Here is a 16758-nt window from a genome sequence, read left to right on the forward strand (position 1 = left end):
AGCTGGCATCTAAATCTGATTTCAGTCCCTTTGGAAAAAATATATAGCTAAGGATGCCTATTGTAGTCACATAATCAAGGGGGAAGTTGGCAGTTTTAGTACTAGCCTCATGGTAGCAGATGGTATCAACCTGCATAATAAGCCACTTGTTTTCTGCTCCCTAGAAGAAGCCATTAATAAATCTTGTGAAGGGACCCGATTTCTTAGTTCTGTATGCTTGCTCAGTTTATGTAATGATGTCTGGAGTAGATACCTTTTTGATAATGCAGTTCTTTCAGAAGTTCGGTATCATAAGTAAGTTGTCAAGATAATTTTTTCGGCTGCTCAGGCTGTGTCCCATTAATCATCTACCAAAAAGAATGCAACTTAAAAAGGCAAGGGAGAAAAATGAGAGTTAAAAAAAATAATGCTTGATTCCTCTCTCCCCCCTCCCCCCCCCCCGCCTCACCCCCTTGCATCACTGTGAACAATTTATCTGCTTTCTGGAAGCAAACTGAAAATGAGAAAATGAACAGGGAGTTCACAAAGTTGTGGACACAGGAAACAAATTGCCAAGAAAGTGCATTGAACCAAAAGCCATAAATAAGTTCAAGAGGCCCTTAGACATATTTATGGAACATACAGACTGAAAGATGCAGTTGCTACGGAGACTGCAAGGAACAAAAAAAATAGATGTAAAGAGATACAAATGTTTGTTCAAGTGTCCTTTTCAGACAAATGTCCTTTTCCGCAACTTTCAGAGTATGTAGAAGTATCCCCGAGAAACTTTATAGCCAATTACCTAAATGAAGAAAATCAGACTAGAACATTTATCAGACTAGAACTTCTAAATCTCTCTGTGGAGGCTACATAGGTTTCTAAGGTGGCTAATTTTTAAGTCAGCAAGTAAATTTTATTTTATCCAGAGAGTGATTAATCTGATCCCTTTGTTCTCCCTTCACATGCCATGGTGCAATTTCTGGACTCTTTATGTACCTGTATTGTTCCCTTAACTGGAATGACATCCCCATCTTGTGTCTCTTATCTCTTCTTATAAATTAGCTCACAGAGCAAGAGCTGTGGTGAAATTTCACCTGGCAGAGATTTGCACAAAAAATGGTGTTCCATATTTAACACTTGATCAGTTTCTGTCACTGAAAGCTACTATTTAATGTCTCATTCGCAAAACAAAATCAAGATGACTTACCATTTAATCAAGACTTACAAAATACAGTGTAAGAAGTAAGAGGGGAACTGTCTAGGCCAGGGGTAGGCAACCTAAGGCCCCGGGGGCCGGATCCGGCCCAATCGCCTTCTCAGTCCAGCCCGCGGACAGTCCAGGAATCAGCGTGTTTTTGCACAAGTAGAATGTGTCCTTTTATTTAAAATTCATCTCTGGGTTGTTTGTGGGGCATAGGAATTCGTTCATATTTTTTTTTCAAAATATAGTCCGGCCCCCCACATGGTCTGAGGGATGGTTGACCAGCCCATGGCTGAAAAAGGTTGTTGACCCCTGGTCTATGCCAATGGGATTAAAATAACATGCAAAAATTTTAACATTCTAACAACGCAATTAAGAATAGTAGGTGGCAAATAGCAAATCTGTGAGTACTATAGTTTAACAATGTCAAAACCTTTTGTTTTTCATCCTGGCTGAGAGAAGCACACATAGTCATCTTTAAACAAGCAGCATTCTCTGCTTATTTATCTGCTTTAGCCTATTTGTAAAGGAGAAGTGTAGTAATCTTCCATAAATTCTAGACTAGCAGATATTTCACGGAAAAATAACAAAATGGATTGTCTTATACGTGTATGGTTTCCCCCCTGGTATAATAGATTTCGAGGTGGGGGGAATACAGCAAAATAATTGTTGGGAAGCGATTTTTACTACATTCAAATGCTGTCACTGGAAAATCTAGAACCCCCCTTCACATATAGCCCAGCATTGTGAGAGTTGTTTCCCTGTGGAGCAGTCTCTCTCCTGCAATGTCGTGCCCTGAATGCAAATGATACAATAATGTGGATTGTTCCTTTGCAATTGGCAGCCTCTTTTGCAGACAGGTGCTGCACTCAGCTGTATGGGATCACACAACAGGGAAGCATCTCTCATGTCACTGTGATTATGTGTGATGGGGAGCCCTGCCAACAGATAACAGCAATAAAGGTTATGACATGAAGCATGCTGGTATAAAGGGAAGGGAATCATCCATCTCATGTCAAATCAGCAAAGCAACTCTTAAGATTGTGGTCTTCTTTGTAGATACAATTTTTAAAATGATAAACCTTCTAAAGAAGTGAATAAGGGCGGGGCGAGGAGGCAGGAATTGAATGGCAAAGCATAAATCCTTGTGTGTTTTAACTTATTTAATTTTGAACCAGAATTAAAGCATTCCGGACCCTTCAGGAAGCTCTCAAGTGTAATTATGAGCACTGGCAGATTTGGGAAAATTACATTCTCACCAGTACAGACGTTGGAGAGTTTTCAGAAGCTATTAAAGCTTATCACAGGCTTATGGACTTACAAGAAAAGTATAAAGATGTCCAGGTGGGTTGTGTCTCTTTTTATTCAAGTGTCCAGTTTTAATGATTTCAGACATGGTTCATGAAAACAGGTCATACTCAGGACAGCGATTAAAGAGCCTCCCATCTTATAGTGAAGTTGTAGGGTACCTCTGTTTCTTCTATAAAAATGTCAAGCCAAATCAAGACTTAAACGTAAGTTGCACATTCAGTCCATCCCTGACCATGATGGCATTCAGTGAGAATGCCTTCTACTATGAGCCCAGCAGCTGTTGCAATCCTTTGCAGTAGAACAGGAGTAATAGAAGAAGAAGGGTTTGGATTTGATATCCCGCTTTATCACCACCCTAAGGAGTCTCAAAGCGGCTAACGTTCTCCTTTCCCTTCCTCCCCCACAACAAACACTCTGTGAGGTGAGTGAGGCTGAGGGACTTCAGAGAAGGTTGACTGGCCCAAGGTCACCCATAAGCTGCATGTGGAGGAGCGGAGACACAAACCCGGTTCACCAGATTACAAGACTACCGCTCTTAACCACTACACCACACTGGCTCCCAGTAGCCAACTTGGTGCTCTCCAGATGTTAGAGTGCAGCTCATATTAGCTCCAACCAGCATAGCCAGTTGTTGGTGATTATGGGAGTTTTAGTTCATGGAAACATGAGAGCTTAAGAAGAAAATTCTGTCCTTGTGGAGGAAACCATGGCAATTTAGCCTTTACAGCGTCCTCCTCTGTACACTGAGAAATCAGTGGTAGACTGTGCGACAGGGGACAATATTACGATGGAACATGATGATGCCAGTGGACATTCCCTGCCTTAGAATAATGTTTTTGTCCTACTGCTCAGCCTGAATTCCTGGGCAGTGTCAGTGGATGTTTTAGCCTTTAGCATGCATTTAGGAATGTTAGCTGAATGAACAAACTGGAATTTTCCTTTTTTAAAAATTCATTCAGGAGCAGTGAAACTTCAAAATCAGTGGGAGTGATAAAAATCTGCTGTTGGATTTTCAGAAGTTCAGGCTTGTGGGCACAGTCTAATGGTCTTTTCCCACAAAATAAATTAGATGTGGATTGTTTCCTTCCTCAACAGATTCCTTGCTGCTGTATTCACTAGTTGCTCTTTCAGATGGTAGCCGCATGTAGCTGACTATCTTAGTTGTCCGATAAATAAGGGTTTTCCCCCTAGAAATATTAGGTGCCAGTACTCACCACGAAGTTGTTACAATAAGTGCCACACAGTTTAACAACAACAAAGGTACCGTTACTGTGTATCCTCAAGTACCCCTTGATAAAAACAAACATTTTTTAAAGCACAGAGATCTCCTTGTGGCCCGCTCTTATTTGTGTAAAAAGTGCTACATCAAAATGTATGCAACAAAGCAAAATCACAGTAGGGGCAGGCAGGCAGGGATGCCCACAGGATTTCCTGGGCCTGGTACATTGCATATGGATAGCCCCCCTCAAGCAATCTACTGGCAATAACTGCTGAGGATGTAAATATGTTAGTTTAGCCTAGCCTACCACACCAGGCTGCCACTGTGAGGATTATTTATTGGATTTATTACCCATGCTTCCCTGTAGGGTCCCAGGGTGGGTTGCAACAATTTAAAAATTATTAAAAACAGTTTTAAAACAAATAAAAATTACAGGAATAGAGTGAATTCTATTGCAATGATAAAAGGGGGCAGGGATAATGTGTGCAACCTTGAGCTCCTTGGTGGAGAAGCAAGAAACAAATATCTAATGTCATTCACAGCAGCCCATAGTCCTGATACTTACAGCAGTATTGTTGCCTGCCGAGTGCTGAAGCCTTTGTGTTTTGTGCTCTTTCTGTAGAAATGTCTAATTGAATTACATTTTCTTTTTCAAAAAAGAAGGAGGAAAAGAAAGCTAAGAATCGGGGGGCCCTGCTGGCTCATGGTTCAGTACCTGTTGGCAGCCCTGGGTGCAGGTTTTACTACTGCAGATAGCTACTGTCCTGCATCTGTGGCGTGGGATTTTATGCGGTGCAATTTGTCAACTTCAGGATTTACACCATATATGCCAAACATTTTTTGGCAAGAGCTAAGTCACAGTTCACAACAATCACCTTTGACCATGGGAGGAAGGAGGATCAGACACTACTTTAGCAACGCTAATTGCCCTCTGTCTCACCGTTGAAGCTCAGCAGTTGCTGTTGCTCTAATGCTGGCTTGCTAAGAATGACAGAAGCATCAAATGCGTTGTGGCTTTTTTAAGCAGTCTGCTTCACTCTACAGTGCACAGCTCAATTTTATTTGTTTCTTGAGCAGGATATACATATGTGTTCAAAACAGGAGTTAATGGGAGACAGACACCAACAGAGAAAACACCACCATGTTATCTTTTGTCAGCACATAAACTCAGACATAAGCAGTGAGGTTGATTTTTTATTCAGAGAGACAAAACCTAAGAGAGAACTCCACGGACAGGACTACCCCAAGGAGGCAGTCGCCAGAACTGAGGATCTGAGCCTTCCCAGCAGTCGCAAACTCCTTCAAGAGCCGGTGTGGTGTAGTGGTTAAGAGCGGTGGACTCGTAATCTGGTGAACCGGGTTCGCATCTCCGCTCCTCCACATGCAGCTGCTGGGTGACCTTGGACTAGTCACACTTCTTTGAAGTCTCTCAGCCCCACTCACCTCACAGAGTGTTTGTTGTGGAGGAGGAAGGGAAAGGAGATTGTTAGCCACTTTGAGACTCCTTCGGGTAGTGATAAAGTGGGATATCAAATCCAAACTCTTCTTCAAGGAGGGGCTCTCTGTGCCTTTTGTCCTGCTACATGTAGCACCCCCTAGGCAGTCAAAATCTTGGGGCACCTCTAGTGCGCATGCTCTAGTGGGATTACATTGAACTAAGAAAGCTTGATTGCAATTTTCTTTCAAGATCATAGAATCATAGAATCATAGAGTTGGAAGAGACCACAAGGGCCATCGAGTCCAACCCCCTGCCAAGCAGGAAACACCATCAGAGCACTCCTGACATATGGTTGTCAAGCCTCTGCTTAAAGACCTCCAAAGTAGGAGACTCCACCACACTCCTTGGCAGCAAATTCCACTGTCGAACAGCTCTTACTGTCAGGAAGTTCTTCCTAATGTTTAGGTGGAATCTGCTTTCTTGTAGTTTGGATCCATTGCTCCGTGTCCGCTTCTCTGGAGCAGCAGAAAACAACCTTTCTCCCTCCTCTATGTGACATCCTTTTATATATTTGAACATGGCTATCATATCACCCCTTAACCTTCTCTTCTCCAGGCTAAACATGCCCAGCTCCCTTAGCCGTTCCTCATAAGGCATAAGATCCAATCAATGTTACTTTGATCCATTTTCACAGGGCCCCTAAAAGTTGTGGGGCCCACAGACCACTGCCTATTCGGTAATCCAGCACTGTTTCCCTAGCTGCAGACTCCCACCATTCCTCCTCATCTAGCCAGATCCTGATGTCTTTCTGTCCAGAAGCCTTTCTACTGGAAAGGCAAAAGCAAAACTTTTTCTGTCCCTTCAATTTCAGAAATAGATTTCAGAGCTTGAGGAGGAGGCAGAATTAATAGGTTCAAGGAGACACCTGTACCTGCTAATGGCCATTTCCTTGTTTTTAAGCCGTAACATCGGGAGCCATTTACAGCGTGGTACTCTGCAGACTGATGGCTTATCATGTGAGAACTGATCTCTAAAACCATTTCCCCCCTCGTGAAGCCTGTCAGCTTTGCTGAGCATCAAGGTAGCCTGGGAAACATGTTTTGACAGGCTGAAATTTTATATCAAAGGGGCTTTGTAACTGTACAGTGATAACTAGTAACAGCTCAGATGTTTGGAAATACGGGGTTTAGGTTTCGACAAAGTCATCGTGGGCACAAAAACATCTAGGAAGGTTATGGGGGAAGAACAGCAAACCGGCTTCACTGGTGTTTTGTTTGATCCTCTGTAATGGTCCTATGACCTCTAAGAGACATGCATAAAAATTGAATGTACTTCCATGAATGCATAACTTTATTTGATGCACTGGATGATTAAGTTATCTGTAAAAATGTAATATAACTTACAACATTGATTTTGGACCTACTGATAATAAATTTGACAACTTAAGAACAAGTTTCTTAGCTGCTGGATATAGCACCAGTAAATGGCAAAGTCATTTAGAAGTGTTTAAATTCTATTAGTTTTTCAAGAACTCACTATATTCCAAGAAAATAAGTTGCTAGCATTCTTAAACAAGTATGGTGTCTCTGCATCTATGGTACATAGGAAAGCTACATTACATTTTTAATAGATTAATTCCATAAAATAATCCTATACATTTGCATGGGAATAAACCCCAATAAGAACAATGGGACTTAACAACTAAATGAACATGTATAGGATCCCACTGCTTATATGTATTTCCAGTACCTCCAACATGTGTTTTTCCAAACCTTACTAAATGCCTTTGATTCCTCTGGAGAATATTCAGGTCCTTTTATTAATATTGACTGCCAGATACAGATGTAGCTAGTGTTGTCAGAATTTCCCATGTGTGCTTAAAGAGATTTTCTATCTTACAGATTAAAAGTGTAGTGTAAATTTGGGGCAGTAAGACTCTCTGTCTTCTGGTTAGGTTATAGTTTTAAGTGGTGCCCAATTATGTAATATAGAACCCTTATTCAAATTTTGGAGAAGAAGCTTTCGTAGAATTGCTGTTACCACTGGGGAACATTGTTTTTCTTTTTCCTTGCTATCTTTATCTCTTGAGCAGCTTATTGTCTGTCGAATGTTCTCCCCTGGGAGGTTTGGCTGCTGCCTTCATTATACACCTTTAGGCACCAGGAGAAAAGGGAAATGGGATTATTGATTCTGTGGGTTTGGGTCTTTTATGCATCTTGTGTTTTTATCTTGTATTTTTTATGTTGCGAACCACCCTGAGATCTATGGATGAAGGGTGGTGTACAAATTTAATAAATAAATAACATAAAAATAATTCAGACTCCTACAAATTATGTTATTGTATAAGATCTGTATACTGTTTGATTGTAAAAAAACCACACCAAAATCAAAGCGGCTGTTGAACTCACATGTTGCACACATTCACTAATTTGACTTGTAGTGTTAGTCCAATTATAACCAAAATTATCTTCTTTCAAAGGTGCTAAAGATACTAGTAAAAGTAGTTATGGATGGAGTGACCGATCGTAATGGAGAAACTGCAACAGGGTTAAAGGGGAAACTGCAGGGACTCTTTGGCAGAGTGACTTCTAGAGTGACAAGCGATGGAGAAATCTGGAGACTATATGCAAGACTCTATGGGAATGGGCAGAGTGATAACCATGAAGATACAGAGAAGGTAAGTGCTAATGGTAAGAGTGTGATTTTAAATTAGTAATGATATAGGAAATTTACTCTCTACCCAAATTTTGGTATTAGGATCATGATGCTTGGTTTGTGACTGTTTGGTTTCCCCAACTCACAAAATAAAAATATTGTAAAGGAATCGGTTTAAGCCAATTTCACTTATTGTCGGTACTTCTGTCTTTGACAAGCCGATCAGCAAATCAAGCTTAACTTGATAAAGAAGAAAAAGAACAAAGCAGGCCATTAAAGGGAGGGAGGATAATGCAGAATGTTCAGGTTGCAGCACTGGAATAAGCAAGATTAACACCCAACACAGGTGAAATGTTGTTTTTCATCATTCTTATTGTGAGAATGCACTTAAGAAATAGGTCAAGTTTAAGGATACAATCCACAGAAGGTTACTTGTGTTCAATTCAGTCTTAAGCATATATATCTGTCTCAGAATTGTGTTCTGTATATTTAATGTGCATAATCCAGAGCGGGGCACTAAAAGGTTATTTTAAGCAATATGACTTTTCTAAATGGATTTGCACCTTTCAGTTTTTCTACGGGATTCAGGTGGCTAAAGCATTATCTGAAGGCAGCAGCACTCAGGGGAAAAGAATGTTCTCAGTCATCAAACTATTACAACCTAGTGCCATGCAATTGTGTACTGCAGCCGTGGGATCACCTATTAAGCTGTTCTGCAAGGTCAGCCTGCTCCTTCAACACCACCTGCTGACAGATAAATATTGCTCTTCAGGTGGGAGTAAGTGTGGCATCTCCCTTGCAAACATATGAAGAAGCTGGATTCAAACATACAGATGAACTGTGAAGTGGGAGAGCAAGGAGAGAGCTAACAGGCAAATCGGGGAAAGTAGCAAAGATAAGGAAGTTACGAGAGAGGAGGTTTGTGAATCTGCCAGAGAGGAGGAGGGAGGGAAGGAGAAGCTTGGCGGAATGCAGAAGAGGAAAAGGAGAAGCAGCAAGATTAGAAAAACTAGCTGGAAAGGAAAAAGAGGGAAGGAGATTGACACGAGATTAGTCAGGAAGAATAAAAAAGACAAGATAAAGGGATTTGTGCATTTCTTACAGTGCTGCTGCTATTGGACTGCATATCAACTATGTCTTTGAACTATGTCTAACCTTCCCTTGTTTTGGCTTTTTTATTTTATTTTTAAAAGATAGATTCCCCCCCCCTCTCAGAAAAAGAGTTTTTATACAACAAGGAGATGCAAGTTCAGTTTTCTCAGCTTTGCATCCCCTGTGAGTAGATGCTGCTGGAAATTCTCATTACCCTGGTTCTTGTGCTCAGCGAGAGAGACAGAATTCCCCTTTATAATGCCAGGGATGTTACACCTTGACATGTAATAGCAGAAGCTAGTAAATAGCGTTTCTGAAACGAGTCATCTAGAAATTAAGTATATTCCTGAGGGACCCTTCTGTCCTGCCTACTTTAGCACCGTTTTCAGATTATAAAATTGGCATTGGACCCAGGAAATGGAGTGAGAGCATTTGAGGTCTGAAGCTAAGCAGGGGTTTGGGAGGGGGGCTGGGGAGGGGAGGCTTAACCCTTCCCAGCTTCCCCTACCCCCCCAAAAAAACCCAACCTCCTCATACAATTAGCCTTGGGGGAAAATCTATTGGCTTTTTTCAAGCTTTGCTGTTGCAGAAGGGAGGGAAGAGTGATCTTCCTTGAGATTTCAGCTAGGAAGGGAGGGTTAACTCTGCCCTCCCTATCTCTATTTTCCAGAAGATCACACACGTCACAAAAAGCATAAACCAATGAATCAATCAATCAATCCCAGGTGCTTGCAAATGTGCCCACAGGCCCAAAAAGGTTGTTGAAATCTTCTAGGTATTTAGAGAATCTAAAGAAAGCTTTGAAATCTGCCACATAGTCACAAAGCTTCTAAACTACATGGAGGGGGGGGGGGGACGGGACTAACAATGAAGTAGGTATTGGAAATGACAGAAAACATCACGTGGGCACAATCAAAAAGATAGAAACTCCATCGAATTCTAATCGTAAGACAATAAAATACAATATAAATTAAAAAACAGTAAAAATACAATTAAAAATCACAGATCATCAAGCACAGTGCATTCCAGTTTCTACAACAGGCAGAAAAATCACTGTGGTCCACAAAGATCCTTAACCATTTACAGATGACCAATGTGAAAAATGGTTTAGGAACCACTGCTCCAGGATGTCTTAATAACCGAGAACCATGTTTGTAGGCCCATAGTAATAGAGCCAGTTTTGGGGAGTAAGCGAATATAGAGAAATCATCAGGACTTACATCTTTTGTCCCCTGTGCCTACACATTATAATACAAAAGAAACATTTTCCAGTAGTGGTGCTTGCTGTTTTCATTTTGCTATAGAAAACTGGAAGAACTACAAGCAAGCATTTCATCTTTGTGCTGTAGCCAAGGTTATGAGATGTGTGCTTCAGCTATTAAATCAAAGCAAACTCCCGGTGGCAATTTTTCAAGGAGCCACATAGTGTGAAAGAAGCATCAAACTCTGAATATAAAATGAATACTTCCAGCTTTCAAAACATGGTAGAATATTGTGACGGAAAGATCTTGCTAAATTATCCTGACCCATTTTCCTGTAAGAGCTTGCTCCCTTGAGAGTGTTACCAGAAATTTCTTCATTTAGGTTAGGTGTGTCTGTGTTTAAATGTTAGCAACGTGCCCTATACAGCCTCTCTTTTTCTGTGAAGCAGCATAGCATGCAACCTAAACTGTGTAACTATAATAAAGCTTTTCCTGGTATTTGCATTAGTTTCCTTTGTTGGTTTTGTTCAGGGGCAGATCCAGTTGGGTGCCAAAAAGCAAATAGCCACCAACACTGTTTCTCCCTCCTTTATCTATTTTTCATATTGCCCAAATGTAATGCTGGTTGGCAGGGACATTATTAGCATTATATATATATTTTTAAGTTAATGCGGTTTTAAGTAACACAATTCTGTACCTTCTGATTACTTATTCTGCCCTTAACTCGTCGTATTCCATACTGCTATTTAACATACCCCCAGTTCAGTAATCTTCTCAGAACTCAATCATGCCAACTAATTATCTCCGCCACCACCACATGGAATCCTCCATGTTGCTTTGCAAAGGCAGGAATCTACCTGGGATAGCACAGTTGGTAGAGCAGGAGACTCTTAATCTCAGGGTGATGGGTTCAAGCCAAACATTGGGCAAAAAGATTCCTGCATTGCAGGGGATTTGACTAGATGACCCTCATGGTCCCTTCCAACTCTACAGTTCTATGATCCTATACTGTCCATTCCAATTAACATTTCCCAGGAGTCAAAACCACTTTGCTTCACTTTGTATTCTGCAGCCCAGGAAACACCTGTCTATCCCTTTAAACTTCTAGTTTAGCTCTACGACCCGGTAATTTGCTTGACATTTGAATGCCACAGTATGCTTCTTTGTTTTAATATTTGATCAAAGGTGAAATAATGTAAAATGCTAGTATGAATCATTCTCAGTTGTGTTATTTTGTGTAATTTATGTGCAGTTATAGCTCCATTCAAATAGTGATTCCCCACTCCTCAAATATTGATGACACTGAGATCAGCAGGTAATAAACTTAATAGTCTTCCTCTGTTGACTTAAGAAAGGCTAGAGAGAGACTGAAGAGGCAAGCTTCTGGCAAAAAAAAAAAAAAAAAGGAAACTGCCATTGGCTGTGATTTTCTGTCCCTAGCATCTCAGAGGTGGAAAACTACACTTTCAAATGTAAGTTCTGATTACAAAACTAGTTTTAGGAGATGTGGCTGTATATGGTCATCTCCCCTACCCACATTTCTGCCTCCCCTTTGTCAGAGAGAAAGTGATGAGGACAAGAGTGGTATCACACTCTATTTCATATCTAAAATTGAACTGGTGAAGGGCGTTCACCGTAGAAAGCACTGTCTCTCCAATGTTTCGTATGTTTCAAGGCCCACATGAATCTCTCGGTGCATCAACAGAGATGTGAGCAAATACTAACATCTCTCGGTGCATCAACAGAGATGTGAGCAAATACTAACACCATAAAATGATATAAAACCGTAGCGGCATTAATGTATTCAAAATGTCTGATATAGCAACTTGCTAAAACTGAAAAGGAAAAAAAAGTGATTCCATAAATGCAGCACTCTATCACAAAGAGAGCAAGTAATTTCACATCATGCACACACAAAAAATGAGACAGATATTTGTTGTGTATCCTAATTATAAAACTATATCAATAATTAACTGTATCAAGAAATCCATATGAATGGGGGGGGGAGTGTGAAGGTGGAAGTTGTCTTGCAATTAATTTTGTGTTCCAGTGATTTATAAATGAAGTCCCAGCATTAAATAAATCTATTTGGTGCTCTTTCTTCCTTATTTCTTTTATGATATTCACATTTAGTTAGAAATGTATATCACAAGTCTGTTTTTCTATCACATTAGTAGTACCTTGGATCCCGAACGCCTTGGTACTCAGACGTTTTGGCTCCCAAACGCTGCAAACCCAGAAGTGAGTGTTCTGGTTTGCGAACGTTCTTTGGAACCCAAATGTCCAACAGGGCTTCTGACTGGCTACAGGAGCTTTCTGCAGCAAATCAGAAGCCGCACTTTGGTTTCCAAACGTTTTGGAAGTCGAACAGACTTCTGTTTGACTTCCAAGGTACAGCTGTACAATACGTCAACAGACTTCAAAGGTTTCCTGTTGCTAGCAATGGCTTGCCTGGCTGCTTCACGCTTAGGCTTAGCCAAGAGAAAGGCATACTCTGTTATCGCAAAATAGGGTTCCTTAAAAGATGGCAAGCACAACAGAACCCCCTTTGCAGATCTTTATTAGTAGGACGGGGAATTCATATTCATGTGAATTAGCTGTGCTTGACTTGGCTTGTTCTGAAGAAAGAAAATAAAAAATAGCATATGGAAGCAAGTCTTGGTACATAGCAATTGTGTGGTCTCTCCAACTAGCCCCAGGGGAGAACCAAACAGCCACCTTTTGGGTCACCTCACAAAGCAAAGATCTCTCATTGGTGTTTGTTGGAGAATTAAGCCAATTCTTTCAACTCTTCCATTAAGACCAGTGGGACTTAAGTGCTCAGGTTTTTTTGCTTTAAAAAAGGGTAAGTAAACATTTGGATTTAGTGGGGGGGGACTTTCCTAACACTTGTTTTTGCTTTGGCTCATTTGCTTCTGCTTAGGTTTGGGCAATTGCTTTTTATTTTCTCCGTTTTGCAGAATCCATGTCTTCTTGTTTTTTTCCACATTGGGGAACCAATACAGAATAAAACTGGCATCTTAATCTTTGTATATATTTGAGCAATTTATTGCATTCCTTAGATGCATAATGGCTTAAAATATTAAAATACAAGTGTTTTCCTGCTTTCATGTGCATTTAGTCATTGTGACCTAGCAAAATATGGGTCACATCCATCAGTCTAGACAGATTTTTTTAAAAAGGTAAAAAATTATCTTTTAAACACGTGTTACTTATATGTCTGTCATACTTGAAAGGCAATAACAGCGAAAAACATCTGTGCTACAGCTGCAGAATACAGTTGCAGGGCAGGGGAGGAAGACTGAAAAACTAATACTGAGAAACTAACATATTACCAATCAGAACTATTTTTTTTAGAGTGACTTTGGCTTTACGTATTAAGATAAAGCCGAACTAAGGTTGTTTTCTAATTTCACTCTTCTTTCTTTACAGGTGCTGCAGTATCTCAGCAAAGCACACAAATGTGAAATCCAGTCAAAGGACTGGGACAAAGATATTTTCTCTTTTAAGAACGTAGTAAAAGGAGCTTTAGAGCTTGCACATGGTATGTCCTGTATGAATTTTTCGGCAGAAATCATTATTGGTGGGTTACTTTAAAAGGTTCATTTGGCTGTAACGTGCCACACTTGCTAATACTTAAAAACAAATCCCCAGAAAAACAGAGCTGCCTTGGTTCTACAGTAGGGAAAAGGATGTTCAGGAGAGATTGTGTTAAATGACCTAGTCACTTTCCGTTTCCAGAGATCAGTGTGAAGTCTCAACAGGACCACCAGCCATACATGCAGAAAATTCCCCCAGAAATCCATCTGGATCCGCAAGGATCAGAGGCAGATCATTTTAATCAGTCCCTCACTGTACAGAAGCTCTTTCAGACACACAAGCGGGACTGGAAGGCGGTGTGAGTGTGCCTGCCAAGGGCACAGCGAAGCACAGCCCTGCTTGGCACCAGGAGGAGGGGCAGTGCGGGCTCCGTTCACGCTCTGCCCCTGGAGTGGCATTCATGTGGCCAAAAAGCAGGGTATAAAATCCCTTAAATCAGTATATCGCTGACATTCAGCACTTGTATCAGCCAGTATTTTCATTCCAATTCATTTGTCCAAAATGGACAAGTTATAGGGCAACTTGAGATAAGCCCAAGGTTAGCACTAAGTACAACAAATAATTAGGGGGAGAACCCTCAAAGGGAGGAATCGTTTCCCCCACCACCAAAAAAATGAGGCCCCAGTGTCCATGGAATACTGTGACTGTGAGGCTGGAGAAAGAAATACAAAGATACTATAATGACACACATTCAGTCATGGGCAGTCTCCCTCCACCCCACACCATTTTTCCTCAAGACCTCACTTACTCATTTCTGAAGTTCAGAAGTGTGTTGCCAAAACAGAGCCCTCTGCATGCAAGGAGGAGAAGATATCAGAAGTACAGAAAAGCTTTAGGGAAAATCCCTAAGAGGAAGAACTAACTGGGGTTGAAGAGGTGGAGTGGAATGAAGTAGCAGGAAAGAGGGTGGGATTTCAGCAGCACTCCACGCAGCAATATTTTGTTACTGTATTTTATTCTCGTTTTACAGAAACAATGCTGTGTTGTTTCAGTGATTCATGTTGCAGTTCAGAATACCTGCCCCCCCCCCTTACCATTTGTATGGATGCTCCTTTTAATGAGCTTCCTCGTGAAGAGAACTGGCTGAAAGCTTTAGTAGTAATTTATGTCTGCCGTGTTATCACAGTAATCACCAGACTTTTGTTTTGCCTTTTTAAAATTCATCTTGCAGTGGCAATGAAGTGCAGCAAAACCAAGTCTAATCACCAAGAGGCACTGCAAATTCTCTCTTCGGCTCGACTCAACTTACGTAGCTTGGCAGCCAGAGCAAAGGTGAGGCTGAGATGGGCATCCTTAAAATAGTCTTTTAAGAGAGAGGCAGGCTCAGCAAAGGGCTCCCTGTCTCATGGCTTATGTTCTCAAGTACTGCTACAGGCACTTTACTTTTAACTCTTCCATTCTAACCAGAAAAATGCTGTAATGGAAAGGAGGAGATATTCTTCGTATGTTTAATCTGTGAAAACTTTACTGGACTAATTTCCTAGAAATATCCAACAGTTGTCTCTGTGCAAGGAACAGGGCACAGTCTACTTTTGTAGAAACTGTGTATGTGTTTGTTTGTTTGTTTTGTGTGTGTGTGTGTGTGTGTGAGAGAGAGAGAGAGAGAGAGAGAGAGAGAGAGATGGGGAAACTGGCATGGCTCCCTCAGGACATCTCTAAGCATGACTGTAATGGTTCTAGGGGTTGCTCGTGCGTAAGCCGGTGCTTATCTCCCCGGCTGGGTGCAAACACCTGGCTGGGTTGCCAAAGTGAACCTTTTCTGTCCGGACAGCCACTCACCCATGGCTGACTCAATCGCTGGCAGCATCCGTCAGTGGGCGTTTCTTAAACTTCTTCCAGCAAAGAAGCTCTTTGATGCCTAGTCTCCTCCTACTCTCTCTGCGTGAAAGCCTTCTGCGCAAGGAGGGTGTGGGCAGCGGAGGACCCCTACTCTCCCCGCTGGTCCCAGGCAAGGAGTCATGGGACCGCCTCGCCGCTTCCCCCATCTGCCCCCCTTCTCCACTGGTGCTACGCTGATTCTCTTCCCCAGAAGATGGGCTGCTCCTCCCGATCCCTGGACGCTCTCTGGAATCCCTCTGGCTTTTGCTCTCTCCCTCCGGCACTGATGGCAGTTCCCTGACAATGACTTTCCCTGATTTGAAAAGCTGGAATCGGTATGCAGAAGGAAGGTAGCTCAACAGTGTTCTTCCGTCAAAGCCAGGAGGGCAGATGACACCCATTTGTCTGGCTGTACAGATTCTCACACAATCGTCCATAATCCCCAGAGAGCTCGGTAGCTTCTGCAGGGCTTGTTTTGGACTTCAGCTCAATGAATGCCAAATAAGAGAGAGAAAGCTGAGTCAGACACCATCCTTCCTCCCCAGCTTCTTCACATTGGGTAGCCAGAAACAACTTTAAAAAAAGAAAAAAGCATGATGGACAGCTGTCACAAAGGATCCTTCACGAAAGCTTCCATCTCTCAGGAAAAAGTCTTCTGGCTCTGCTGCACCTGCCAAAAATTGGGCTGTGAGCTGGTAATTGCATGGAGTAACACTGTCTCTCCAAAGAGGACAGGAGGGCAACTTTATTACATTTCTTTATTGTGTTTTCCCACGAATGAATGAAAATTGCCCATTCAATACAACCCACCCATTGTGACGTTTAATACTGCAATGTGTGCATATCAGCCAACAGGTGCAAGTGACCTGAAGTGTCATGGTGTAGCACTAAGGAAATTGCATTGCTAAGACTTGGAGCAGGGTCTAGTTTTTCCTGCCACACATACCCCTCCTCACCCAGTCAGTCAAAAGAGAAGGTGGTGATTGAGAGGGTCTGATCTTCAGAACCTGCTCCAAAACTACAATGGGTTTTTAGTTTATGAGGAAATGATTCACTTCAAGGCATGTTCAGTAGTATCCCAGGCCCCATATCAGACTGCAGCCTAAATAGGGTTAGGCCACTCCTGCTGCTTTTACAAGTAATCAAAGGTGGGGAAAAGCCTAATGTTCACTGTTTGGCCAGTTGGGTTTATAGGTCCAGATGACTACCAGTGACACACAAGTAGGTCCAAGCATTGACTTTG

General features: G+C 41.7%; 1 protein-coding gene across 1 annotated transcript in view; it reads left to right on the forward strand.

The window, feature by feature from the left end:
- Positions 1-16758, forward strand: part of TTC27 (tetratricopeptide repeat domain 27) — an 87468-nt gene that overhangs the window by 67286 nt on the left and 3424 nt on the right. Inside the window, exons 16-19 of the mRNA XM_083497084.1 lie at positions 2359-2524; positions 7628-7825; positions 13530-13641; positions 14869-14969. Coding sequence (XP_083353210.1) covers positions 2359-2524; positions 7628-7825; positions 13530-13641; positions 14869-14969 — 577 coding nt within the window. The remainder of the gene's footprint in view (positions 1-2358; positions 2525-7627; positions 7826-13529; positions 13642-14868; positions 14970-16758) is intronic.

The sequence above is a fragment of the Podarcis liolepis genome (genome assembly GCF_965112155.1).
Source record: "Podarcis liolepis genome assembly, chromosome: 3".
NCBI lineage: Eukaryota > Metazoa > Chordata > Lepidosauria > Squamata > Lacertidae > Podarcis > Podarcis liolepis.